The sequence below is a fragment of the Montipora capricornis genome, chromosome 8 (assembly GCF_036669925.1).
Source record: "Montipora capricornis isolate CH-2021 chromosome 8, ASM3666992v2, whole genome shotgun sequence".
In the NCBI taxonomy this organism is placed as follows: domain Eukaryota; kingdom Metazoa; phylum Cnidaria; class Anthozoa; order Scleractinia; family Acroporidae; genus Montipora; species Montipora capricornis.
In genome coordinates this window covers 55,163,065-55,189,465 of record NC_090890.1, presented here as the reverse complement: position 1 = coordinate 55,189,465, position 26,401 = coordinate 55,163,065, and the positions used below count along the sequence as shown (strand labels likewise).

At 36.4% G+C, this 26,401-nt stretch overlaps 1 protein-coding gene across 1 annotated transcript in view; it reads right to left on the bottom strand.

The window, feature by feature from the left end:
- LOC138014204 (kinesin-like protein KIF16B) overlaps positions 1 to 25,988 on the bottom strand; it is a 52,907-nt gene extending 26,919 nt beyond the window's left edge. The window contains exons 1-16 of the mRNA XM_068861224.1: positions 25,807 to 25,988; positions 25,640 to 25,709; positions 25,350 to 25,463; positions 20,472 to 20,799; positions 19,747 to 19,816; positions 19,440 to 19,512; positions 17,685 to 17,752; positions 16,564 to 16,664; positions 14,496 to 14,621; positions 13,126 to 13,223; positions 12,897 to 12,965; positions 8,036 to 8,155; positions 6,631 to 6,750; positions 3,347 to 3,398; positions 1,279 to 1,413; positions 587 to 669 (exon numbers count right to left, since the gene is read on the bottom strand). Of these exons, the coding sequence (XP_068717325.1) occupies positions 587 to 669; positions 1,279 to 1,413; positions 3,347 to 3,398; positions 6,631 to 6,750; positions 8,036 to 8,155; positions 12,897 to 12,965; positions 13,126 to 13,223; positions 14,496 to 14,621; positions 16,564 to 16,664; positions 17,685 to 17,752; positions 19,440 to 19,512; positions 19,747 to 19,816; positions 20,472 to 20,799; positions 25,350 to 25,463; positions 25,640 to 25,709; positions 25,807 to 25,853 (1,674 nt within the window). The 5' untranslated portion in view covers positions 25,854 to 25,988. The remainder of the gene's footprint in view (positions 1 to 586; positions 670 to 1,278; positions 1,414 to 3,346; positions 3,399 to 6,630; positions 6,751 to 8,035; positions 8,156 to 12,896; positions 12,966 to 13,125; positions 13,224 to 14,495; positions 14,622 to 16,563; positions 16,665 to 17,684; positions 17,753 to 19,439; positions 19,513 to 19,746; positions 19,817 to 20,471; positions 20,800 to 25,349; positions 25,464 to 25,639; positions 25,710 to 25,806) is intronic.
- Between the last annotated feature and the right edge of the window lie 413 nt (positions 25,989 to 26,401).

Sequence of the window (26,401 nt, the reverse complement as noted above, 5' to 3'; positions counted from 1 at the left end):
TTCTTAGGGTTGCAGGTCATTGTTTTACCATAACTGAAACAACCCAAATCGTTACAAAAATGCTAACCTCAGTCTTAAACATTACATTATCTAAAGCATAGTGCTTAAGCCTAATGTTAGCATTAGAAAAGGTTTGGGTTGTTTTAGGTATGGCGAAACACTGACCTGCCGGCAACCTGCAGTCCAGGTTTCCAGTCTGAAAGTTCAAACGACAATCCTACAAGGATATCTTATGAAAACATTATTGAGACGTTCTGAAATCACTTTGGGTTATTCAGAACTTTAAGTGAAAAGTGTGCCAAGAATAAAACTATGAAAAGATACATATAAGGTTACCCAAGAGGGAGGTGGATGAAAGATTCAACCTCTGGCTTGGGAACCACCATTCTTCACAAACTGCTGATGATTTCCATTTCTGTTTTTGCAAAAGGCTTACTTACTTACTTACTGTCTTTAAAAAACAAAAGTGCACTGGCTTTCCCTAAATCCTTCAAGTTAAATTAAGATTTTGCTGACTTGATGCGAGAGCCAGATTAATCTTACTCTAAAACTTGGAACAAGATATGCCGATCCCATTCTTTTTCACCTTTCTCTTTTCTCTTAGCTCCGCTGCTTCTCCTGGGTGGTTGAATCGGAACACATTTGATGTTCCCAAAACTATCACGTCACCTGGATAAAAGAGGTTGACCAGTCAATCAATAGCAAACAAGAGACTATGGGTAGCCTAGACTTTGTTCGAAGGATTTTTAGCCAATTTCCTTTAAAGTTCACACTATTTCAGTGTTTTTTAATGTCATGTACGATATCTTGGTTAATTTCCATTTCAATTCCATAGTCCAAAGTCCACATTCCATGACCCAACCTTTATGGTTACCGGTAAGTGCAATTGCAGAATAGTTGTTCACATTTAAAACTGTTGTTAATAATTTTTCAATTTTCCCCACTAATTTGTCACGTAGTCTTCCGTGACCTAGTGGTCATTACGACTGCCTCCTGAATGAGGAAATACCAAGTTCAAATCCTACTTGGAGTCCCTTCTCTTAAAAGTTTCTATACCAGGAAAAGAAATTTTGTGCATGAACAGGAAATTGCAACAGTCAAAACCTTTGTCCCCTTCATCAACCCCTTGACTCCTGGGAGTCAGACTTGACAGATTTTACTCTGCCTAACACCAGACAATTTTATACATTAACTGGGGGTGTCCTAAGGTGCCATACAAGTCAATGGGTTAAAAGTTAAAGACAGCCATGAGTTACTGTACTATCATACTGTAAGTACCTTGGAACAGCCTTGTTGGTTTTGTAATATTGTTTCCATTCACTGCACAAAGTGATTTCAGTGGGTTTAAAGTGACACTACCTTTGTTGTGCTCAAAGATGCAATGGCTCTGCTCAGTATCTGGACCACTGATAACTGCAATAAAATTGAAGTACCAACCAATGAAACGTGGTACCAATTTGTAAGTTGACCAGCCTTGTACCAGCACTTTTATCCTGTACTGACTAATTTAAGGGCAGTACATACGACTATTGTAAGTGACACAGTAAGCAACACATAAAAATAATGATGATGATGATGTGGACCATCATAATAAAGTAATACATCAAATTTGGAAATGATGGTGCACCATTAAAATACACTACTGCATAAAAATAAATTTAAGGCATACTAACCAACTTTTTAAAAGCATGTTTTGGCATTGCTCATGCCGTCATCATGAAATCAAGGTGAATAGTGGCAGAATATTTACCGAGTGGCGAAGTAAATATTCTGCCACTATTCCCCGAGATTGAAAACAATTGTTTTAGTATGTGCACACTAAGTCATTGCAACAACACTATATCTAAACAATCATTTGCAGCAGAAAACCATTCAAAGTCGATTTAATTGATGGTCTCAATTCATGTGTAGAAAATGTGTGCAAGCGTACAAAGCATGTGCGAAAGCATTAACAGAAGCTTCAGACATGACAAATCCAATAGCCTTCAATAAAATCCTCATCACAAACTAGTTAAAAGGTCATTTAACACTGTTCAGATCAACAATCTAAATTGAAAGTCAGAATTAACTGAAGAGAGTGTAGTGTAACGTGAAGTGCTTGATTTCTATCCCATATGAACCATGTGAGCGTTAGCTCTACTGATGGAAATGGGCCCACACACAAGGAAAGTCAGCTTGATAAAACATGTCACTGTCAACAGCAGCTCAAGAGGTGAGCATTGATTTGTTGTAATAAGACCTGTCTTGGTTCCCTTTTTCCTGCAGCCATGTAGAACTTTCTTAAACCTTTTTTAGAATTCCTCTTTTTCCATTTCAGAGGTTTCAGTAACAAATTCGTTTTGCTAGGAAAATCAGTGTACAAAATAGAATAATATTACTCCAAGTGAAACAAATTATTGTTGGCGTGAAGATTGTTTAATTTTTAGTGATAATTATCTGGAAAAACGAAGCCAAACACTGGTTGGCAAAAATATGAAGTCTTCTCTTACCTTAAGAAAAACTTACAGGCCAATTTTGTGGTATTCTCTGGTACAGCATAATCTTGTATTCTCAATATTTCTGATTGAGAAATGCTGGCGAAGCAAGAGTTTACGCAGGCCATTTTCTTTTGCTTGGATCACACATTATTGACTCGATCCTTACAGAGTGAATATTTATTACAGTATGTTCAATTACTCCGAGATAGCAAACCAATCAGATTGCTTGAAAGACCAAGATCACTGAGTGAGTATATACTAATATTGTATATTGGAATGGCTTAAAATACTGATCACAGTGTTATATTTATTGTCCAACTTGATACAAAAATATCCATAGCGAACACGGAAACTGTTGCCAGTTTTTACTTTGTTAGTCAGCCAGAAATAAATTAGAAATCTGAAATTCCCCTAAGTTCAGAAGATAACTATTGAAACAAGTCAGAGTCTTAGTGAAAAGAGAAACAAAACTGCAATTTATTATACAATATTGGATCAGCCAAGGAGTGCACAATGAAAATTGTTGTTGTAGACAACTTTTTAACAAAGTTTTTCACCAAGAACAAGAGTCAATAATTGTACTAAAGCCTGTTTATGTTAAGTTATTTTTCAAGCATCAAGCAATATTTTTAAAATGCAATCCCCCACCAGACTTAAAGTTAACGAAATCTGCTATGCAAGGTATCTACTTGGTTAAGCTAAGAGTGAGACAATTAAAAACTGGTGTAAAAAAATATTGAATCGAGTGTGATCCGTAAAACTAATGCCTGTTTTCTTCACACATGAGAAGAAAAACCACCTTTCTGACAGAATACTGTACAACGTTATTATTAAACACAACATGACAAGACTGCATGGTCAATAATTACCTATATCTTGTTTCTTGGGATTTTCAGCCAGTCCAGTAGTTGTTAGTCCCTCCTAAAAAATCACACAAAAACCAGACGATCAAAGTATCTTCTGTAATGGCAGATTATTTCCAAATTATTATTGCCATGACTGATGACTCATGCAGCACAGTAGAGGTATGCAGGAAGTCTACTGTTTACATAATGCCATAAATTCTTCAAATTTACACAGATGCATTCTGGCATGAAATGCAAATCATATACCTTTCAAAAACTATTGTAAACAATACCACAAAATGTCACTTAAGTTGTTTCTATTTTGGTTTAAAGTTTAAGAATTTGTGGATACTAATAACTGAGGAGCTTAAGTGAAATCCTTTGAATGGTACAATTCAAAGGAATCGAAAGAAAGGGGGAAATGGAGGAAAGAACTGAAGGAAATCAAAGGAATTGTATGCTAACACAATTCAAATTCATTTTGTTACTAAAAACAAAAGAAACTTGTACATGTACACATCAGTGTTAATGCAAAAATGACAATAATCTAAGAAGGAAAAGAGCTTGTAAACCACATCTCATCAACTAAAAAGTGTTATCATTATTTCACTCCATTCTTTTATCATTTTTTTGACATCAAAGTGTTGATTATGCTATTAAAAGCTTCTGAAATGCAAACAAAGAAATTTTTTGAGCTAAAACAATTCTAATATTGCACCTTTCATAAACAATATTTCTGAAAAAATTAAAAGAAAAATAAATTTTATCATTCAAAAACACTTGGTCTAGGGACAACACTATACACGTAGACCACCAGTGATGTAATAATTTTTACACTTAACATTCTTGTAGATGTCCCTTCTATAAACCAAAGCATTAAAACGTTTTTGGCCTATTTAGGATGCCATAATTCAAGGCACAAAATTGTCGAATTATTTTAATTTGCTTTTCCTTTCTCTTGAAAAAACAAAGGCAGTTCTTTTCAGGAGAGTAAACCAGGTTTGTTTAAAAATCGCATTGGGAGTCCAAAAGTTTTCAAGACCTTTGATCAACAAGAATATGCTGTAGTTATAAAATATTTCCTTGAATAATTTTTCAGATTAGTTGTTTGTTTCTTTAATACTTTCCTTTGTCTTATTGACATTATCATAATCTGAAACAAAGGAAAGTAAAACAACAAAATGTGTTTGAAAAACTTTTTAACCAAGGGAAAATGCTTTAGAACTACAACAAATTAATACACCTTTCAATTTAAAACGCTGCTTGAACTAATTTTCTTGAAACTATATCTTTATGGTATTCTCCTTATTTATGGTAAATCCTGGACTGGTTTTACACAGAGGTGCCAGCTGGGGACATTAGGGAACAGTTCACACTTAATCTACAGTATAACTATGAGATGTTGTAAGTATAGGAAAATGGATGAATGCGAGTGCATTTTGTGATTTATGGGCACAAGTGAGGTTTTGGAAGTTACATGTAATTATCAAAATTGGCGAGTGCAATTTGAGAACTTTCAAAACATTATGAATGACCATAAATCACGAAATGCATGGGCAAGTTCATACGAAACAAGTTACTCCATAAATGTTTCCATAGCAACTTCCTCATTGAAATCTATAACCAACAGATGTACATATTCACCACTGATCAATCAGAAATGTGATATTCTGATGAGTAATTATTACATGTATGTATTATGTACATTATTAATATTACCCCAGGTTTTATGTATTTATTTTGTTTATTTAAAAACTTCAGAGCTCCACTACGGGGACCCAAACAAAATACAAAAATACATACTGAATTTAACAAGACAACTGATCATTCCATAAGGTACAAATAGCTTGACAAAAGTGACATTAATACAGAAAGATTTCAAGGAGTGCTGTATATCAACATTGTAAGAAGTTTTGGTTATTTCGAAGAAATATTTAGAAAGGTTTTTCTTGAATAAATTAACCGACTGTCTGAATGGCTCTGAGATAAGGTGGCAGAATGTTCCAAACTCTTGGAGCCCTACAATAGAAGCTGCTTTGAAATGTCACCATTTTTGAATGAGGTACATTCTAATAGCAGCCCATTGGATGTGCTTCTATAGTGACTCTTCTTGATGACTTAATGGAGATATTTTGGTCCCTGTCATTAGATAAAGTTTGAAGAGATGAACTATGTCCAATGACTCTAGCCAATACATGTAGGTTACTGCATGGTAGTATTCTGATCCTAAGAACTTGATCTTTATAAGTAACTTCTCTTTTAAAAGGTAGGGATGGGATGAATTTGGTCGCCCGTTGCTGAACTCTTTCCATAGTGTTTATTAACCACACAGTTTGTGGGGCCCAAACTTGCAAGCAATAAACGATACTGCTGATTTAAGATTTACAGACTTTGCCAGTCAAGCTGGCAGAGCGCTACAACAGCTTGCGCCAATTACTGTGGCCCCTTATTTTTACCCTCCCAACCATGATACTCAACAGAAGACAGACAACAACACCGGGAACTATGTGCCCTACTCTTAGTGACAAGTGTGTGGGTTCTTTTACGTCCCACAGGATTATAGACATTGAAGGGGTGTGAGACGGGACCTCCAGTTTATCGTCCTTATCCGAGAAGACTTGAAAGTCTAACCATTTGCAGATGTAGCTACAAAGGCATCACCTTCTCCTCAGTTATTTAAAGACCCTGAGTGTTGGTCCGGCCGGAGTTGAACTCATGACCTCCCGTGTGACAGTCCAGTGCTCAACCAACTGAGCCACCAGTTCTGCGGACCAAAGTGGTGTATAATGCAGAGCATATACGTTGCAGGTCATTTTGTTTGTTAGGTTAAATTGCAACCAAACTAGGTCATTGTTTTTTTGTTTCAACCTAGATCAAGTTGTTTCAACCTTGGTCAGTTTGGGGCAGGTACATGTACAAAACACTGGGCACAGGTCATTATTTTACCATTAATACAGCAACAACCCTAACTATTTACAAATGCTAACATTAGGCCTAAAAACTTTTGCTTAGGCCTAATTAGGCTTAAGGTCAGTGTTAATGAAGGTTTAGGATACTATCAGTATCTGTATTGGTCAAACAATAACCCGCGACCTGTGTTTTTTCCTTTCCCCAAATTGACCAAGGTTGAAATAACTTGATCTCGGTTGAAACAAGACAACCTACAGTGTAGTTTGGTTGCAATTTAACCTAAGGAACAAAATTACCTGCAAAATATACCGGTATGTGGATTATGGATGTAGTGTTGTAGCCAACATGGTTGCTTACACTTCCTAATCTTTAAAAGCCAAATAATTATTGTATCCTACCTTGAGATGATAAACCACAATGCCTGTACTGAGCAAGTCATCATTCACTAAAACCAAATGAGGAAGCACAGAGTCCATCTTGATACCAACGCCTTCTTGCTGAAGTTTCATTTCCCTTTCCTTTAAAAGATATAGGGAGCGGGATTAGCTACGGCCTTTCTACAGTATGCCCTGTGTCGCTCATTTCCCACACTTGTGTCATCTGAGCTTTCAAGAAGCATTTTTGCACCTTTCCTCCAAGAAGATTTCCTTCAAGCACTCTAATCTTCCTTGGGGCTGGACAATCTGCAAGCCTGCGAGTCATGTGAGCCATGAGTTTCGCATTTAAGTCTAAGCACCCATTTCAAATAGCGCTGATAAACAGTATTTAAGTCTATAAGCATCCATTTTAAAACAGTTAGCTTTCAATAACTCGCATGTTGACTTGCATGGCTCGCCTATGTTGGCTGGTATGACTTGCATGGTTCACACATTGTCCTCACTCATCTTCCTTTCTTTTCAAATAAAATTTGCTGTTTGATTTTAGGGTGTTTTAATGTTGTGTCATATACATGTAGTATAGTCTCTGTTTCAAATAACTATTGTAGTATCAAATGTTTAGAAGTTCAAACCAGCAGAAACAACAGGATTATAAGCTTTACATTTGCCATCAATTATTACAAAAAGCAAATGGAAGGCTGCTACTTGTTATAAATAATAAAGCTCTGAAAACCTCTTTTGAAATGTACAATCAATGCCAAAATGAGTTGACACATTGTGATTGTGTCAACCGTACAGCGGTTTTACGTGTATTCATAAAGTAACCACACCATACTTGTCCCACATCATAATTTCTTCACAAGACCTCCTCAATCATTCAATGTTGCCGTTTGTAACCAAAGATCACAGGAATATTATGACACAACATTTTTTGGGGGAAGGGCGCCAAACTGGGTAACATAGAAGGAGCACACTTGAGACAAAAATGATGGAATAGGGGTTGGAAAGGTCAACATGTCAACAATTTTGTCACAGATTGTAGCTCGTTTCCCTCACTATATATTAATTTTGCTTGATAGCTCTTTCTAAAAAGAACAGAATAAGATAAACTAAAAATGAACACAAGTTTCACTGAGTTTTGACAAACAGCAAAGTTGAGCAAATTAAGCATAGCAATACTTATTAGTCTCTCTGTTATCACTATTACTAGTATCATCACACTCACAGTTATTGCCTGAGCTAAGGCTTAGTAAGCTTCAGTGCCAGTTCAAAAGCAAATTATGTTGTTGTTATTCTAATTAGTCTGCATTAACATTAGAAAAGCACAAAGGTTTGTATCAAAACAGGGTCACTGGCAGCCTCGCTTCCATTCTTAGGCCAGGTAACTTAGCTTCAACTGTAATGGTCCATTATGTGATGTACCAACCTCTAAAATCTTCTGAGTCTCTTTCCATCGGTCCTTCCATTTGTCAGTCAGTTCAGTCACGCGAGCTTCATTTTCTGACAATTTCTTGGCAGCTGCCATTTCAGCCTCCCCTAGCAACTCCTGAATGCGAATGTAACAGCAAGACATTAAAATCATCACTACTGAAATGACTACTGACATTTTCACCATAACAAGGCGTGCCTTATGTCAAATCTTCTTGCCAGGATCTTTCAATCTCTCTCTTTAAGGATTTTTAAGAGTTCTTTGTAAATGTAGGTCTCTTTAGAAGGAGGGGGGGGGGGGTGGCACTTAAACTACAAAGAGACAATGGTTGTATAACCCTGGTGAAAATCCTTAAAGGATCTTTGAAGATCTTCAAAGATCTTCAAAGACCTGACAAAGATCTTTAAAGATGAAGATCTTCACAGGATCCTTGAAGGATCTTTAAAGGATCTTCAAAGATTTTCTAACATTGAGGACTCTTGGGATACTTCATCAAGATCCTTGAGGAAATTATCAGGATCTTGCAAAGATCTTACCAAGATCCACACACAAAATATTGGAAAGATCCTCAAAAGGATCCTTGAAGATCCTCAACGAGTGTCTGAGGATCTTTCAAGGATATTAAAAGGATCATTGAAAGTATATTAAGAAAATATTTGACAGTTTCCTTAAAGATCATACTAGGATCTTTTGATGATATTTGAAGGATCCTTATAGTGATCTTGAAAGAAACCTTAAAAGGATCCTCAAAAGATCCTCAAGGATTGTATGAGGATCATTTAAGGATCCTAAAAGAATCTTCAGAGGTATCTTGAAAAGATCTTTATCAGGATCCTTAAAGATCCTATGAGGATCCTTCAAGGATCTTAAAGGGATCCTTAAAGTGATCTTGAAAGGATCTTTGTTACAATCCTTGAAAGATCCTATGAGGATCCTTCAAGGATCTTAAAAGGATCCTTATAGTAATCTTGAAAGGAACTTTATTAGGATCCTTGAAAGATCCTATGAGGATCCTTCACGGATCTTAAAAGGAACCTTAAAGTGATCTTGAAGGGATCTCCGTTAGGATCCTTGAAAGATCCTCATAGGATCTTTCAAGGATCTAAAAAGGATCTTTAGAGTGATCTTGATCCTTCAAGGATAAGGATCTTATAAGGACCTTTTTAGGAGTGAAGTGTATAAAATCCCTTAAGATCCTATGAGGTATTACGTACATGTACCCTGAAGCATCGTTAAGGAACCAAACTTTGAACATAAAAATAATCACGCTGTACACGAATCAATTAAAAAGAAAATGTTTATTCTGATGTAATCCATTGATTGTCGGAAATATCAGTAACAGATTACCTTGTTTGATGAACTCGTAATAGCTGCAGGCCGGGCCAGAAGCAATATGAAACAATATACTCTCGAAATATCAAAGAATCCTTTTAAAAAATACCAGGGCTAAAATACAGAATTCAGGGCCACATCTAGAGACTCTAGTGACGAATCGGCTCGATCAGTATCTTTTCACATTCCTTTAAGGGTTAATTCTGCTATGATTTGTGCTCACTTTTTCTTTAAAGTACAGTCCGATGAATCGGAGGGTTGTAATCCTCCGCCATCTTGGATAAAACGCGAGAGATAAGACTGGAAACTAGTGAGCCATTTCCCTTTGGTCAGCAGTCACCAACGATTGCTCCTCTTACAGTTCGGCGGTTTTAATCTAAGTTTGAATCAACGAGCATAAATCTTATGATTCATGATTGTTTTGCCCTTTAAATACTGATTCAAAACGAGGAAATGCATACAGCAATCCAAGTACAAAGGTAGGCGCTAATTATAAGCAGATAATGTTTGAGTTGATGACTTATTGTCCTCAAAAATGACGATAGACTAAACCGGCTAACTCAACCAATTCAAATCTCTCGGGGTTAAGATTCTTTGTGTGTTTAATTTGCATGGCAATGAAGCATTCACATTTAAAATGATATGGTAATACTGGAACAAAACGTTTCATTTCGAAAAGATTTTAATTGCGTACAACATTGAGTTAGCCGAAATTCGAACTTTTCAAACTTCAAGTCCCAAATAATTTGACATGTACAGGCAAGGATTATAATTCGGCTTACTTGCTCTAATCCTGTAAAAAATAGGTGAACCTTTAACGAGATTACTTACTAGTAATAAGGTTTACATCAAAAGAGTGGTTGTTGCAAATTATATGATTGGCAAAGGATCCCTTCGATTCTCTGTAAATGCTACGTGTCTGAGGTTCATAGCAATTTACAAATTAAAGGTTAGGTGACGCACATTTATTTCCACTTCCACGGCATGACTTGCGAGTACATGTGGAATTCATGATAATCAATATGAGTAATTTGCCCTTATGGCTTTGTTTTTCTTTCAGGATGCATAACTGCAAAATATTCAGAAAAAGTTCTCAAAAAGCAGCCTCAGCCGACAATAGCACCATATACTGAGTGAAGAAAAAAATTAGTAATAAAAAGATAGATAAAATGAAATAAATACAAATGTGTTAGGTAAAATCAAACGTTATTGTTGTAGTACATGTACTTGTACTTGTAATGTTTCTCTTTCGCTGTTTTTCTAGGCGACAATTTAAGGTTTTTGTCTTATTTTTAAGAAACATTTTCTCAATAAAAATGGCTGTTTGTGAAAATATTTTAAATATTCCCAGCCATATCTTCGATATTAATGAGTACTTGATAAAAACTGTATGAGTATCTATATTTTATCTCTATTGTTTCTATGATTATTAATATACATTCAAGTCATATTATAGGTAATTTTGAGAAATTGGTTTACTGTATGCAGCTAGACTTTTAATTGATGGATAACCATGCATGTGACCAAATAACTCCAAAAGCTACTATGATTGTCAGTTGAATAAGATGTGAGCAAAGTTGTCACAGAGTTTCAATGTTAAAACAACAATGTTGTCAAAGGCAACTTGATCCACATCAAGTCTGTGAAAAACAACAGTCAGTGCATCATTTGTTCAGGTTTGTTAGATTTTTATTGTATTCTTCCCATCCCTTTGACCCAGGAGTTAGTGCCAATTTTGGATAACAAGCCAGGGTGATAAGCCTTACCAAACTTCACTTGCATCTTACTCAAGTGAGAATCGTAGTGTGTGGCTGTTTTTCATTCAGTTCAATAAAGAATGCTAGCAAATAAAGTCGGATATTAATTTCCCATGATTCATCATTGTTATTTTACCTCAATCATACTTAGCATTATAACATAAATAGTTTACAGACAAATGAAGCATTTTATGTATTGAAGTTTCTCTTTTACAGAAAGAAAGCTCCTTTTTCCAGGTTAAATAAAAGAATTTGTACATCAAACTGCAGTCTAATCAGTGCAATTCAGGGTGAGAAGGTGGACAATAAAATTAATAATCTTGGCTAAGTTCCTGTAAAGTCCTAAATGATATTTAAACATAAACATCCTCAAGGATCTTGCAAATGATCTTGGCAAGGGTTTTTGAAGATCCTCAAGGATCTTGCACCAGATCTTTGAAGATCCTTAAGGATCTTGGATATGTTTTTTGAAGATCCCCAAGGATCTTTGGTTGGTTCCTTCAACATCCTCAAGGATCTTTGATGATCTTCAAAGATCTTGGTCAGGATCTTTAAAAATCCTTGAGGATCTTGCACAGGATCTTGGACAGGATCTTCGAAGATCCTCAAGGATCTTGGACAGGATCTTCGAAGATCCTCAAGGATCCTTGAAGATCTTGGCAAGGATCTTTGAGGATCTTGGCAAGAAAGGCTAAGATCTTTAAGGATCTTTAAGGATCCTAGGTAGGATCCTTGAGGATTTGAGAAAAGATCCTTAGAAAGATCCTCAAAAAGATCTTTGAGGAGTCTTTAAGGATCTTCAAAGATCCTTCAAAGATTTTCACCAGGGTATGCAACTAGGCCCAGTCCTCTGCCATGCATTTAAGTGAAAAACTGGTAAAAGCTCCCAGGAAACGAAAGTAAGAGGTGGTTTTTTCACCAGATGGGATCCCATCATTTTTCCTTAACTGCAGCATGGAACTTCTATTTGAACAAAAAATGGAAATGACATTTTGAAAAGGGTCTCAAAGGAGGGCCTTATGACATAATTATTTTGAGAAATAATTTATTTCAACAACCATGCTACAGATTTTGTGTTAGAATGTTCTCATACTGTTATGTTAAACATTTGTGAAAAACATAGTCAAGTCACTGAGTTTTTAGGCATTTTCTGTTTTGGTCATGTGATTTACCTAATATGGTTGTGAGTACAACCAGACAAAAGAATTTTAAATAGAACACATGCACTTGGCAAAAAGGATAATTATTATAGAGTTAAAGGATTTGAGAAATGACTATTTGAAGGGGTCCATAGCAACAGTTTGGTAGTTAAGAGCTACCCCGCTTAAACTTACAATAATAATTTTGTACCATTCTGATCTTGGCAAAAAAATTCCTATTATAAGACACATACTGTCTCCTCTCTCGGCGTTTCTAAAACGAGGGTAAGGGTAAGACCAAGGGAGAGGGTAAGGGTAAGAATACAAATACAAAAAGTATCCTAAACATGCATAAAAGCTAACCTTAGGCCTAATTAGGCCTAAACAAAAGTTTAAGGTTAGCTTTTATGCATGTTTAGGATACTTTCTGTATCCTTACCCTTACCCTCACCCTTGGTCTTACCCTGACCCTCGTTTTAGAAACGCTGCTCCTCTCTAAGTATTATTGTAAGCATGTTCAGGAATATTACAGATTTTGGATTATCTCCCAGACATTGTTGTGATTTTTTTATGAAGGATAACCTTGTTTACGAGGGACCTCAAAATAGATACAAACAATATTGTTCTTACCGGGCTTATCATGTTCTTCAGTGTTTCTATTTGAGCGCGGAGTTCTCTGATCAACTTGACATTTGAATCCTGTCAAATAAATGGAAATAATATAAAAATATGTTTAAAACAGGCCAAATTCTTATGTGCAGCAAACAATGTACAGTGAAACAAGAACAATAGAGGTACATTGTGTTGCAAGACTACTGCCTGTCAAAGCAACTCTGTTTTTACCACAACAAAAAGTCACCTCATTGACAGTAGGTTTGTTGATGATATTCTTTGCTCTGTTAGCATAGCGTAGGGTGCTCAAGGTTTCAGCATAATTTACATCAGCAGGTGATATAGCTGCAAAATGACAAAACATGAAATTCAATCCTAAAAATAAAAATGAAATTCAATCCTAACAATGACAAAATAAAGACATTGACAAAAATACATTTAAGATTAAAAGGAATGTGTGTAACAAGTGACTTCGTAGCTACATGCAGTTATGGTTATTTTGTCAAACAGAAGCTAAATTTCGAGCAGACATTAGCATTAAGTCTGCAAAGGAGTACCCAAAGTCATGCACAAAATTTATGAAGCAGCTGTGGTTACTTACTACTGGTAGTTGACAATGAACTTAATTCACAAGAGATGAAATGACAGTAAATATTAACCTGTGACTGTGTTTTGACTTACAATGAAGGCCCTGGATTCCTGTTTCAAATTGTTATGATACACATGTCATCACAGTCTAAAATGTCAGAATTAAGCTCAAGGTATACAAAATAAATCAATACTATACCCAGCCCTTAATGGCATATTTCACAGATTTTTACTTTCTCTATTGAATCTGAACGAAGTTCACATAAAAACCAGTATTTTTTAACAAATTACAGGATGGAAGAAAGTGGCAGGCACAGGTGAGTATAATATTTTCTTTTTTTGTCCAGGGACATGTACTTTACATTTGCACTTTGTGCATTTTCAAAATAAACAGAAGTGATGCAAGCACATATACAAAGACCCACCCAAAACCAAACACCATTTTTGAACAAGCCACTTACAAGTATTTCAAAACTTCATTAATAATTCATGAGCAAAACAGCCAATCAAAACACCAATAACATGTCACATGCACCAGCTTCAAACCTGATAAAACACTACTCATTAGGATTCTTTATATCAAGAATACAAATGAGGCCCAGCAGGTTTTTCTTGCATGTCTTCCTCACCTTTTGCACCCCTGTGTGCTGGACTCGAGAGGGACATGTTTGGGAGAATGTTTTTGAAGCTGACGAGACAGAAGGGTTTGAGGAAAAGCACAAGTAGCTGTGGTGTTTGTTTTGAATCTCTCATTGTTAAAAAGCAATGGTATACTAAAGTCTTGTACGAACAGACCTGAAGGGCTTATTTTATTGAAGTACTGTTCCTGCTAATTTATTAAACAGTACTTCAATAAAAACAAGCCCTTCAGGTTTGTTTGTACAAGTATGCCATCATTGATTTTCATCAAAGAGAGATTCAAGGCAAACACCACAGCTAAAGCTGTACTTGTGTTTCCTCAAACTTTCTGTCTTATCTTCACCCTTTCCATCCAGAGACATTCATAATGCATTTTACAGACTTTCTTACTTGCAATCATGATTGTCTTTGAGTTTCCACCCAGGCTATCCTTAAGAAGCCATGTCAGCACAGAGTCTCTGTATGGGATAAACTTATGATGATGGGCTGAACTGTGGTGGGATGTTGATGCATCAGCTTAACATAAAATAATAGTAACAACATAATAATCAATCCTGGCAGTATAGCAGAACAACAATAATAAAAAGTGAAATTTCACCCTCTATTGCCTTGTTCGGCGAACAAGCTACACTAAGTCATGAATGTTTATTCACGATCATCATGTCCTTGAAGCAGAAGCGATCCGTTCTTTCGGTAAAAGATAAACAGGCTATAATTTTGCGATTAGAGAAAGAAGAAAAAGGAACCAATTTGTCAGGCGTTTGTAAACAGAAGATATATGATATCCGCAAGAGCAAGGAAAAGATCATGACATTTGCCGACACATGTAAAGGTCTTCACAACGGACAGTGAAGATGTAGACCATCCTGTTTTCCAAACAATTTGTAAATGTTTTGTTTTACGATTAAATGTCGCTTTCTTATTAATAAATTTAATCAGTTTTTGTTCTTCATTAATATTCATATTCTTGATTATCCGGACCCTTAATTATCCGGACTATTTCATCTAGTCTTGACGAGTCCGGAGAATCGAGGTTCGACTGTATTATTATTATTACTGTCACATAACCAAGTTTTATGACCTAGCTACCATAAGTCTCCTGTGGCTTAAGTGTTAAGCAGTGCTTGATATTCAAAAAAATTCCAGGTTGTCCCTGCAGCTGTTTCAAAAGCCCGCAACTAAACCCGTAAATTTTGGTTGCCCTGATAAATGCTTGGTTGCCCATTAGGAAAGCCCTACGGTTAAATGCATGCCAAGCTGAGATAATATCACATGGCATTGGAGCTTGAGTATCCCATAGTTCAAAGTGTGCGCCTGTGGTTTTAGCATTTTCAAAATAGAGTCTTCGATCTCCAACCCATACATTTTCCTATGGGACAATGTTGTACAAAAGCTACAGATATTCAAAATACAGGAAAATGCTCAGCTGCGACAAATTAATTATATTATAATTGTTAATGTCGTACTAGTATCGGACATTGACAAAAGAAAAAGGACAAGTAAGTCGGGTGCTGCTTGTGTAATTCATTTTCTATTTTTGGCTGGGTTGTCTGTTGGTTTTTCTTCTGGCCACCAAGCTTTTCATTTTACCAAAAACTAGTCGCCCAGTAAACTTTCTGGTTGTCTGGGGCAGCCGGACGGCCGCTAATTTTGAGCCCTGGTTAAGTGCATCTGAACTATAACTAATCAGAAGGTCTTTGGTTCAACTCCTCCAACAAAGGAGCACTTGGACTTTTGTCCCAATATCCAGAGTCAACATTGAAGAAAACCATCTTTTCAAAAATGGAAAATTTCATTATTTTCCATCTGTATTAGTTATTGTATAGAAAATGCACGAAATGAGTACAAATATTCCATGCTATTTGTACAGTTACGTTTTTTTGTGCAGCAGCTAGAGAACTGGTTTCAAATTGACTAGTTGAGGTGCCGACGTTTGCCTCATACAAATCTGTCGTGACACATTCTCAGCTGTTTACAATTTACATGCTAAAAATATACTGCGAAAAAGTTGGATTATCAATAGCTTATTAGATGTTTCGGTGTGTACATGTAGTATCGCTGAGTATTTGAAGCTACTCGATGTTTGTATTTTGACTTGCCGTAGACTGGGCTCATCAAAATACAGCACAACTCAAAAATACTTCGAGGGATACTACACACCAGAACATCTCATAATTGATACATTTATTACTGAAATAACATAAGTGTTTTTAATGTAAAAAGGTGGTAATATTACAATAACTTATTCCATACACATGGTAGACAAACATGAGGCTGAAACAATTTCCTGAAAAAGGAACTCTGGCAGTGATGAAAACTGAATGTAAAGTGTAGGGATAATTTAACTAAAGACCGCCCATCTTTTTTTTCATGTTGAAAAACAAGGAAAAATATAATCTGTATTACTTTACTTGTCAGTGACCTTTCTAAGTCATCTGTTCATAATAATGAGATTTACCTAGTGCAGAGATTACAGTTCCCAAGGTGACCAGAGACTTGTTGATGTTGGCTCCTTCTTTAAGTCTTTCTCCAGTCAGCCCAGTAGCATCAGCTCTTTCACTGCACATAATAAGAAAGTTTTGTTTTGGAAAGTTAAGAAACACAACAAAGGGGTCTGAACAACAAAAATATTAATGAAAGGATAATCTTTTAACCCATTGACTCCCGGGGTTTCCCCATTGACCAATAAAATCATCTGGCGTTAGACAGAGTAAAATACTAAGTCTGGCCGGTTTAGGCCGGTTTAGGCCGGTTTGGGTGTTAGAGGGTTAATATGAGATTGATGCCACAGCTCCAAACCAGACAATCAAAAATATGGCTTTGCAAAAGGATGGACTAATAAAGATGTTGTGGTTCAAATGTGAAACAGGGTTGGTGCAGTGGTGAGAGCACTCACCTCCCACCAATGTGACCCTGGTTCGATTCCTAGACCGACACCGTAAGTGGGTTGAGTTTGTATTGGTTCTCTACTCTGCTTCCAGGGTTTTTCTGCGGGTTCTCTGGTTTTCCTCCCTCAGCAAAAACCAGCACACAGCTGATTTTATCTGACTGTAACCTGTGCTCCACGGTCAGGCATGAACCGTATAGCAGCTGCCAGAGGCGCCAGCCATGGTATGCTTTCAATTCGACCTTGTTGAGCTGTGTCATTGCTGTACTTTGCAATGACGACTAGCAAGACTTAAGACTAAAGAAAATTTCTTAAACCAGTTTAACTTTGCTTCTCCTTTGTTTCAGATTATGATAATGAATATTAAACAAAGATAAATCAAAATAAGGAACTGGTTTGAAAAATTTTATACCTAGAAAAAATTTGAACCACAATATAAGAGACACCACAGTACAGTCTCCTTTGCTAAGGATGAAAAACCGTCAGCCACAGTAACAAAGTATTTTCAACCTCTTGGGGATGCAAAACAACTTACATACTGATTGACAACATGAAGTGGTCTGGTCAACTGAAGTGTAACATGGTTTATAGGTGAATGCTACTTCTTCAAGCAAGGCACATTGTATTTCAGTAGTAATAATAAATATTATTATTGCAGGTAATAAATTACTTGACTCTTACTGCCAAGTTACCTTCCAGCTAAATCCACCAAATTTATTTTGCTTACTGTCTCACATGGCATATCATGGTCAAATTTTGCCTATGGAAAAAAAAAATGGGGTTGAATCTCAGGCAGAGAATAAACACCCTGCAAGCAGAGCATCTCAAAAACTCACCACTGGGTGAACAAGAGAGGCTCCGCAGAAATCGTGTCAATTAAGTTGCCACAGCCCAAGTTTCTGGGCTAGTCAATGCAGTCAAATTGATTTAGGCAATGCAGGTATCATATTTTTGACAAGACAAATGTCAAAATCGAGCCTTCAGTACAAAAATCAATATAATAGTGTCTAGGAGTGCAATCAAGACTTGGCCTGGGTTTGAAACTGTCTCCAAGCAACGGCTTGTGTACACTTTCTTTCTCGTCAAGTTAAGAAAGGCTCTGCAAGCAGGGTGAGAATAAAGAGCTGCACACAACCAACTGTGGAGGTGTTGCGTTTCCAAAAAGTTATTACTGTAATTAACAATAAATGTACTTGGAGATAAGGTTGTCACACAAAAGGAGATATTCCCCTGTCAAACTCAAGTCCTTTTAAAATCAGCTACCGGTAATCAAAAAACAACTTTAAGTTTATAACATAGGAAGACATGGCAGTCAAGTGTAACAAGTCATTGACTAAATTAAAATTGTGGACTCACAAGCACCAGCAACTACACCGTAAAAATCAAGTCAATTTCTTTTAATTTTCAGGGCAAATTTTGCTGAAAAAATAGTCAGTAAAGAACAGCCAATTTTGAAGGAATTTTCTGGGCAAATTTCGCGGAAAGCGATTGGTTTTGTACTGATTTGACAAACGTTCTTAAATTAATGAAAAAAGACAGCACTTTAGAGCATTATAGCCTCTTGTATACAATAACAACAGCAACACAAGCACAGATCATCATTTGCTCTTTCAGTTACAACAATGCGCTCAAGAAATGCACCAATGGCAAAGCTTTTTACACTGTGGCCACTGCCCAGTTTTTTGCAACATCAATCAATTCTAAGAACACCTGGTAGTTTTGGGATGTTCTTTACTTGTTGCAACTCTGCCTGGGTATATCCAGTCCAGTCTGAGTACATGCAGCCGGTCCCAAGCTCAGGTAAAAGATGAGAGTTAAGCATGGGGATAACAACCCCATCCCATAAAAAAAATAAATGGTAACAGAAACCAACATAAGAGAAACAATAATTGGTGGTGACGGGGATGATAATAGCCAGGGGACTGGAGGGATGACAGATGTCAACCAAACACCGCAAGGAGTTGACACCCCAACTGTGGATTCATTGAAACCGAAAAAGACCTAGAATAGCCTGTTGGAATGTAAGAACTTTGTACCAGACCAGTAAGCTTGCCCAAGTGGTAAGGGAGTTGAAAACTACAGCGTCAACATCCTTGGGGTCTGCGAGGCTCGTTGGACAGGGTTGGGACAGAGAACATAAGCATCCGGACATACCATGGTAAGATTGGTAAGATTTCTAGTGTCACATGATTTTGTGAGTTTTGCCGTATTTCAAGGATTCACCTGAATTTTGCGGCTCTGAGACCAGGCAAAATATCAAAAGCCCTGTCTATGTATTTGTTATGTGTGATACTCTAACAAAAGGCAAATCTTGCTTACAGTGGATAATTCACCTTTAATTATCTACTCATTTGATAAAACAAAAATGTTTCAGTTTCACTTCCCACCAATACAGCACCACAGTTTCTTTAGAAAGTTAACCCCTTCTTTGGAGATGTAAAACCGACCTGTGTAAAGTTAATGGTAAATATTGCATGAGATCTGCTGCTTGTGTCATTCATCCCAGTACTCGCTGTTACTCTGAAAAATAAATCAGTGACATTAAGGTGTCAAAATTATTTGGAAACTCTTAAATGCAAACTGCAGTAGAAGTATTTAAGGCACTACCGGTAACAAAAAAGTTTGGTTCCTTTTTGTACATGTAGTTTAATACTAACTGTAGATTGATAGAGTAAGACAATTAAGGAATATCATTCCACACAGTTACATGTATGATGAAAATATGAACTTTAATCATGACAATCAATTACTGACCTGTGGGTATTTCCTTGTTGCATGAGATGTTCTATTGCTGCATAGTCAGATACAAGATGCCTTGTGAGATCTAGATAAAAAAAAGAAGGAATAAAAAAAGTGTTTGTTCAAGAACTTTTCTTGTGCCAAATGTGATTCTCAAGGCTCCATTCAGCAACCCCAGCAGTATTGCCGACAAAATCAATCTAAGACTTGTCGTAATCTTCACAGAGTTTAATTGTCTGGACAGTCAAGTACAATCCTGATTAGATTGCTCTGTTTGACTGACCCTTAATTGACAAAAAGAGAAGTCAAGTCAAATAAGTATCACATTTTGTCACTCTCATGTTGGCCAATCCCCTAAAGTAGGTGATTGGAATTGTGCAGAATTAACCAGATTGAGAATCCATTTTGAGTAGTTTTCGTTTTTGCAGATTTACTTGATGTTTCTTGTCACTTTGATCTGATGTTTTCCACCGAGGTGATATGGGTTTTAGCTACATTGTAGAAGGGACTATTTATTATTGTGCAGAATGAGCATGAGCTTACCTAACCAGTATTTTATTTTTAATTAATAATATTCAACTGCCAACTGTGCTAGTTCTAGTAAAATCACTTGAAAAACCTGTGAATTTAAAATGGCTTATAACCGTTGTTAACAAGTCACTCATATTGTTTGCCATGGTATCCCTTAATCAAGAAAGGCTCTTCCTTTCATGAACTCAAATCTGTCAAAGGTCACCAACCTTGTACATATGGACCTTCCTTGGGGTGTTCCCTAACTTTCAGTGAGTGAACAGGTCGTCCTTTCATGGGAGGTCGCAGGAGGTCACGAACGCGTTCATTGTAGATCTCCAAAAAGCTGACCTCAGTTCTGTATGAAGGCCCATTTTCTTCATCATTACGCATCCCAGAAAACAAGCCTTCACAGATGCGTGGAATCAGGCCTTGATTGTCATGGGATCCCATCATGCTATATGTCTTTCCTGAACCAGTTTGTCCATAAGCAAAGATACAAGCATTGTAACCTTCATAGGCAGCCTTAAGAACATCTGTACCAAGATCCTTGAAAACCTGCAAAGAGAAAAACAATATTTTCGCCTTTGATAATGTCAAAATAAAAAGTCAAGCTGAATTTAAAAGAGTTCATTTGGGAATTTATCACCAAACTTTAAAAAGATCAGCCTACCAGAGGTTAACCCATTGACACCAGGGAGTGAGACTTGACAGATTTTACTCTATCTAATGCCAGATGATTTTAATTGTCAACTGGTGGAATCTTAGAGGGTCTGAGCCTACAATATGCACACTGATCAGTTTACCAGTGTCATAGAAACACCAGAGGTCCCATGTTTTGAGTCAATAAATCAATGAGTCAATGAATCATGAGTCATGAATCAACGAGAGTCACAGTCAATATAGCAATAATTTATTGATTAAGCCTAAGCCCTCGTTTCAATGATTAGGCCTAAGTTTGCACTCTCTGAAATTTTAGCTTTCATTTTATGGTTTTAACTGCACTACCTCATTGACTCATTGACTCGTGACTCATTGACTCATAAATACTGTACACTCGAAAGTCCACTTAAATTTCAAATGGCAGATGTTTACAGTTCTTCTGTTGTTTCGTGTAATATTTCTGTTCATTTACCAACATTTTAAATGAGTAATTATTATTTTTTCAATAAAATGTGTATTAATTATATACAAAGGTATAAAATTCATGGTTTGAGTTTTCAACTACTTCACTGGAAACTATGTGGGTAGTACATTATCTATGTAACTGTCCTGCAATCAGAATCATTAAAATCACCAAATGATTGCCTTCTTCCAGTTGAGTAACATTCTTGAACTGTTAAATATTAGAACACTGTTAAATATAAATGCATCACTTTGGTCAGATTTTTCTTTGAGTTAGGACTCATTTCTATACTGGCGTTACTAATCAGATGGATTTTCCCACTTCATGTCCATAAACTCATGGAGTTAGATGGAAGCTCAATCTTGATAAATACAACAAAGCATCCCATGGAGTCTGAACTACCTATCCATAAGATTTATAGTCTAGATTTATAGTCTAGATATTCCGCGAGGTGTGGTGCATTGGGTAATAGATTTCCTGGTCCATCGTAACCAGCCTGTCAAACTCTCAGCTGACTGCTTCTCAGAGTGGGGGCCTGTGCCAGCCGGGCTACCTCAGGGTGCAAAACTTGGTCCCTGGTTGTTTCTTTTAATGATCATTGACCTACATGTCCCCCACGCGCAGACCTGGAAGTATGTTGATGACACCACCGTAGCTGAGATAGTTCCACGAGATACTACAGGTGATGCACAAGCCGCTGTCATCCATGTGGAAAACTAAGCATAACATGCAGCTTAATGCAGACAAATGCAAAGTCATGGTGATTGACTTAAAGAAACAGAAACACTCATTCAGACCTCTACTGGTTAATGAGAAAGAACTCAAAAAAGTTGACCACGCTAAGATTTTAGGACTTACAATCTCCAGCAATCTTAAGTGGAACAACGATATTTACAAATCTGCAAAGAAAGTGAATACGCATTTATACTTTCTCGTGTTACTGAAGAGGGCAAGTGTCTCTCCTGATGGCATAGTTCGATTTTATTGTACAACTGTTAGGCCAGTTCTTTAATATTGTGAACAGTTTTATCACCACTCAATACCTAGCTGTCTAAGTGATGACATAGCGAGAGTGCAAAGGAGAGCAATGTCCATTATATGCCATAGTCTGTTGAAAAGTGAATGCTTAGCTAGGTTTGGCTTAGACACCTTAAAGGATAGGCGTAGTGACTTATGCATGAAGTTATTTGATATCATTTCTTGTCCATCTAATCGACTTTATAGCCTTTTACCACCTAGGCACTGCCCAGCATACAACACAAGACGTAAGTGAGCATATAGCCTACCGCGCATGCACATAGACAGATTTAAAATGTCTTTTATGCCAGCAATGTGCTCCAAATTTAATAACATAGACTCTTAAAAAATAAAATATTAATTTTATTTTTATCATAGATTCTTATATTATATTTTAAGGGTTTTAAAATTTATCCTGTGCTTTTATTCTTAATATATATTAATTTCATCAAGCATTTTCTGTGAAAATGAACATAGGTTTTTAACTTAATATAAGCTGTATCACTAACGCAATTAAGCCAGCTGACTGCAATGTTTCAGTACTTAATAGACTTACCTTACCTTACCTTACTCTATTTACAACAACAACATAGCAATAGCATTGAGATTGAAATGAATGACTGACATGGAAATTGTTAACCCTGGTAAATGAAATGAAGAGATGATAGAGGGTAGTACAGTAGGTTTGCCCAGCATTGCTAAAACACGAGTGAGGAAGAAGGTGCAATCAAGGGCCAGGGAGAGGTCAGCCTAACCTAGACATTTCTTTTTATGCGTTCACATGAGACCGGCCCGTCAATAAAAACTCAGACCGGTCTGACTTCGTTTCAGTTCAGCATGAAACTTTAACATCAAACTTAAATGTATTCTATTGCTTGATTACTAACATTGAGCATGGTGAGGTCACGGGCTGTCAATGAACTGTGTATCGATCGCTTATATTTGTTTACTCTTTTGTTCCTAAATTACCCCTCAAGTGTTGTTAAAATAAATGATGCTCTTACGGAAAATTGAGTTCAGTTCTGTTTCTTGATGTGGAGATCTAGATCATTTATCACCTGGAGCGAACAGTTCCTACAGCATACAGACTCCTTGAGATGTTTTCAGATGTGATCGATGGAGCTTTGACATCCCATACATTTGGATCAATGCATCAATGGAGATAACAGTTTCAAAGAAATAGATTATTTTATTTCAAGTACATATTCGAGGGGAGGGATAAGACTTTATTTTTGTGCAATTTAGAAATCTGAAAGGGTACTGCAGCAGCAATCAAGAGGCAATAGATCGAATATTAATTCTTGAATATTAATTAGCTGGACCCAAATTTCTCAAAAAGGGGTCCAGAGGACCCCCAAATTTGAAAACCTGGATACATCTCTGCATATTCAAATCAGCTTGAATAAATAATAATAATAATAATATATCGCTGAATCAGTACACATTGAACTGATTCAGAGATCTGTACTGTTGGGATCGGCAAGGATTCTAAGGAAAGTGCTGGAAATGTTGGTAGGAGAGGAAAGTACAATGAAGGACGCTTCTTGGTTTCCTTAGACAACTGGTTGTTGCCTGGAACCAATGAAAACCAGATTCTATCTGAGATTACTAGCAATAATAATAATAATAATAATAATAATAATAATAATAATAATATATGCATTATATGCAATTTATGCATCATGCATTCCAGTAATCGGCAAAGCTCTACCATGAACAATCATGGGCTCTTCACTTTTTAAATGCATTTGAACCAAAGAGAGTAACACAGTTACATAACAAAGGTGCATTAGGCAATATCATGTGACAACAAATCCTTGTGTTATGTAAAAAAGTAGAACCTAACACTAAGGTCATTATTTAACCAAAGAGCGTAAACAAAATTAAAAGTAAACAAAAGAAGTATACAAAAGCATGATGATCATCTGCTAAATGGTTCAATGCTTGTGCAATGATTGGCTATCATAAGCTATCAATACCAGTATATCATCATTACCATTCAACTATGCAAGCCATTCAATGCTCAAGGAGCAATTATTGACCATTATTAATTTTATTATTATTTCAAATTCAAATTTGCTGATGCTAATTAATATGCATGTAAACTAAACAGCATTAGGCTGTTCCCATTACAGATAACTAGAAGCAAGGTCACTGTCGAATTTAGGAAGTTAACAATTTTTTACAAACATTGTACCGTGATTCCCTTATCATGACTGGTCTTTTTTATGCAGATGAAAAAGATGACAAAGCTTGTTTCTTTGTTGTCTCAATGGTCTGTGGTTTTACAGAATTGATCAATGCCAAATCCTAAAATGTTAATTGATTTCACTACACATCCATGTGATATACATTATTAATTGTTAAATTGAGTTTTATTCCCCATTATGTTTTCACACTGCCTGTCAGTAAGTTGGCATGGTAAAAAGTTATATTTTACTAGTATTTCACACAGATTTTTTTTTAATCTACATAAAGACATGAACTTTCTTTCATGGTATTTTACGTGCTAGTGAGTTTTCCATTGATGAGTGTAACTCATAAGGTTTTTGTGATATGCTGCCACATTTAACATGATAATGAATAATACATTAATGGCTGGATGGTTTCAAAAAGCTAAAACTCCTACCTATGTGAAAAAAGATAGTTTTTTTTTTGACGTTCAATACTAAAAGTGTGGATCTTTGAGAGGTCACGACTGAATAAATAAGTTCTCGTCTTAAATGAAGAAGTCATTTCCTAAAAATGTACAAGTGTAAATAATCCAATCAATAATATTGAAACACTGAAAGCTGAGATTTTAATCTTATTTTCTCAGAATAATAAATCTCATGAAAATTTCCAAGAACGCTAGCAAATATCATCGGTAAAGAGATTGACCATGCCATCAGAAATGTAAATTAAGCTTTAATTAAATGTCTTTTTTTTTTCCTCGAGGCAATGCAATACTTGAATGTTCGCTCACCCGTTCCTGGGAAGCATAATTTCGGCTTCTGTCGTCCACGGACCAGTAAGAAAAATCGAACGAGAAATCTTTTACACGGTTTCTTCTCTCTCCTTCACCAGTCACCGAAGTTGCCTTCAAAGATAAAAAATAAACATACCGAATGAATTAATTTATTAAAGTCAGTGGGAGGTACTTTTCCTCTTTGTGAACTAAGATCGAGTTTATAAAAAGTAACAACAACTTGTCATGGAAATCACGCACGCACTTACAAGGCAGAACAAAGATAATAAACTGATGCTAAATGTTACCTTAATGTTGAAAATCTTTGTCTTCTTCCCTTCCATCTCGATGATCCCTTGGGCTCCCATGTCAATCTCCCTGTGTTCAGAAAGCCGTGACACGAACAACATAACGCCATGATTAACGAAAATCACGTCAATCGAACAAATAAAGTCCACTATAAATCAGACTATACCTTTGATTGAACGGCCTAACTCTTACAGCCACTTTCACAGATGCCATAGTATTCTATTAAAGTCCTCTTGGAAAACAAACTTTTTGGATTCAACGAGAAACTAGAAACCATACGAGCTCATTCCGGATACTTTTCAAGTCCATTCAGCCCACAAATATCTTTCCATTAATACGATATATTTTTACGCAATACATTTTGTCCGATAGCTTCCCAGAGGCCTGTGATAATTAATCCATTGATTTCGGAATGAAGGACATGATAGAAAACAGAAATTTTGTCGTTCCCGGTCGCTGAAAGGAACGCGAATGTATTAACATTAACTTCTTCTCGCATCCATAGCGAGGCTGAAGGTTGTGCTTTCGTGCATCACGTGAGAATGACTTTCCGTCATTTGTTTATTTACGATGACTTCCGGTTCCACTTGGGTCAAATCGGTCTCTGTCCATGTCCATGTACTGTCATTTTCAATCTTCTGTGTTACCAGAGTGTTACCTAAGATGTTCTTTTGCATAATTCCCTTCTGCATTACCTTGGACGAGAACTGTAGATAAATTGTAACGCCATTTTTACATCATCAAGGACCCTGACTATAAAA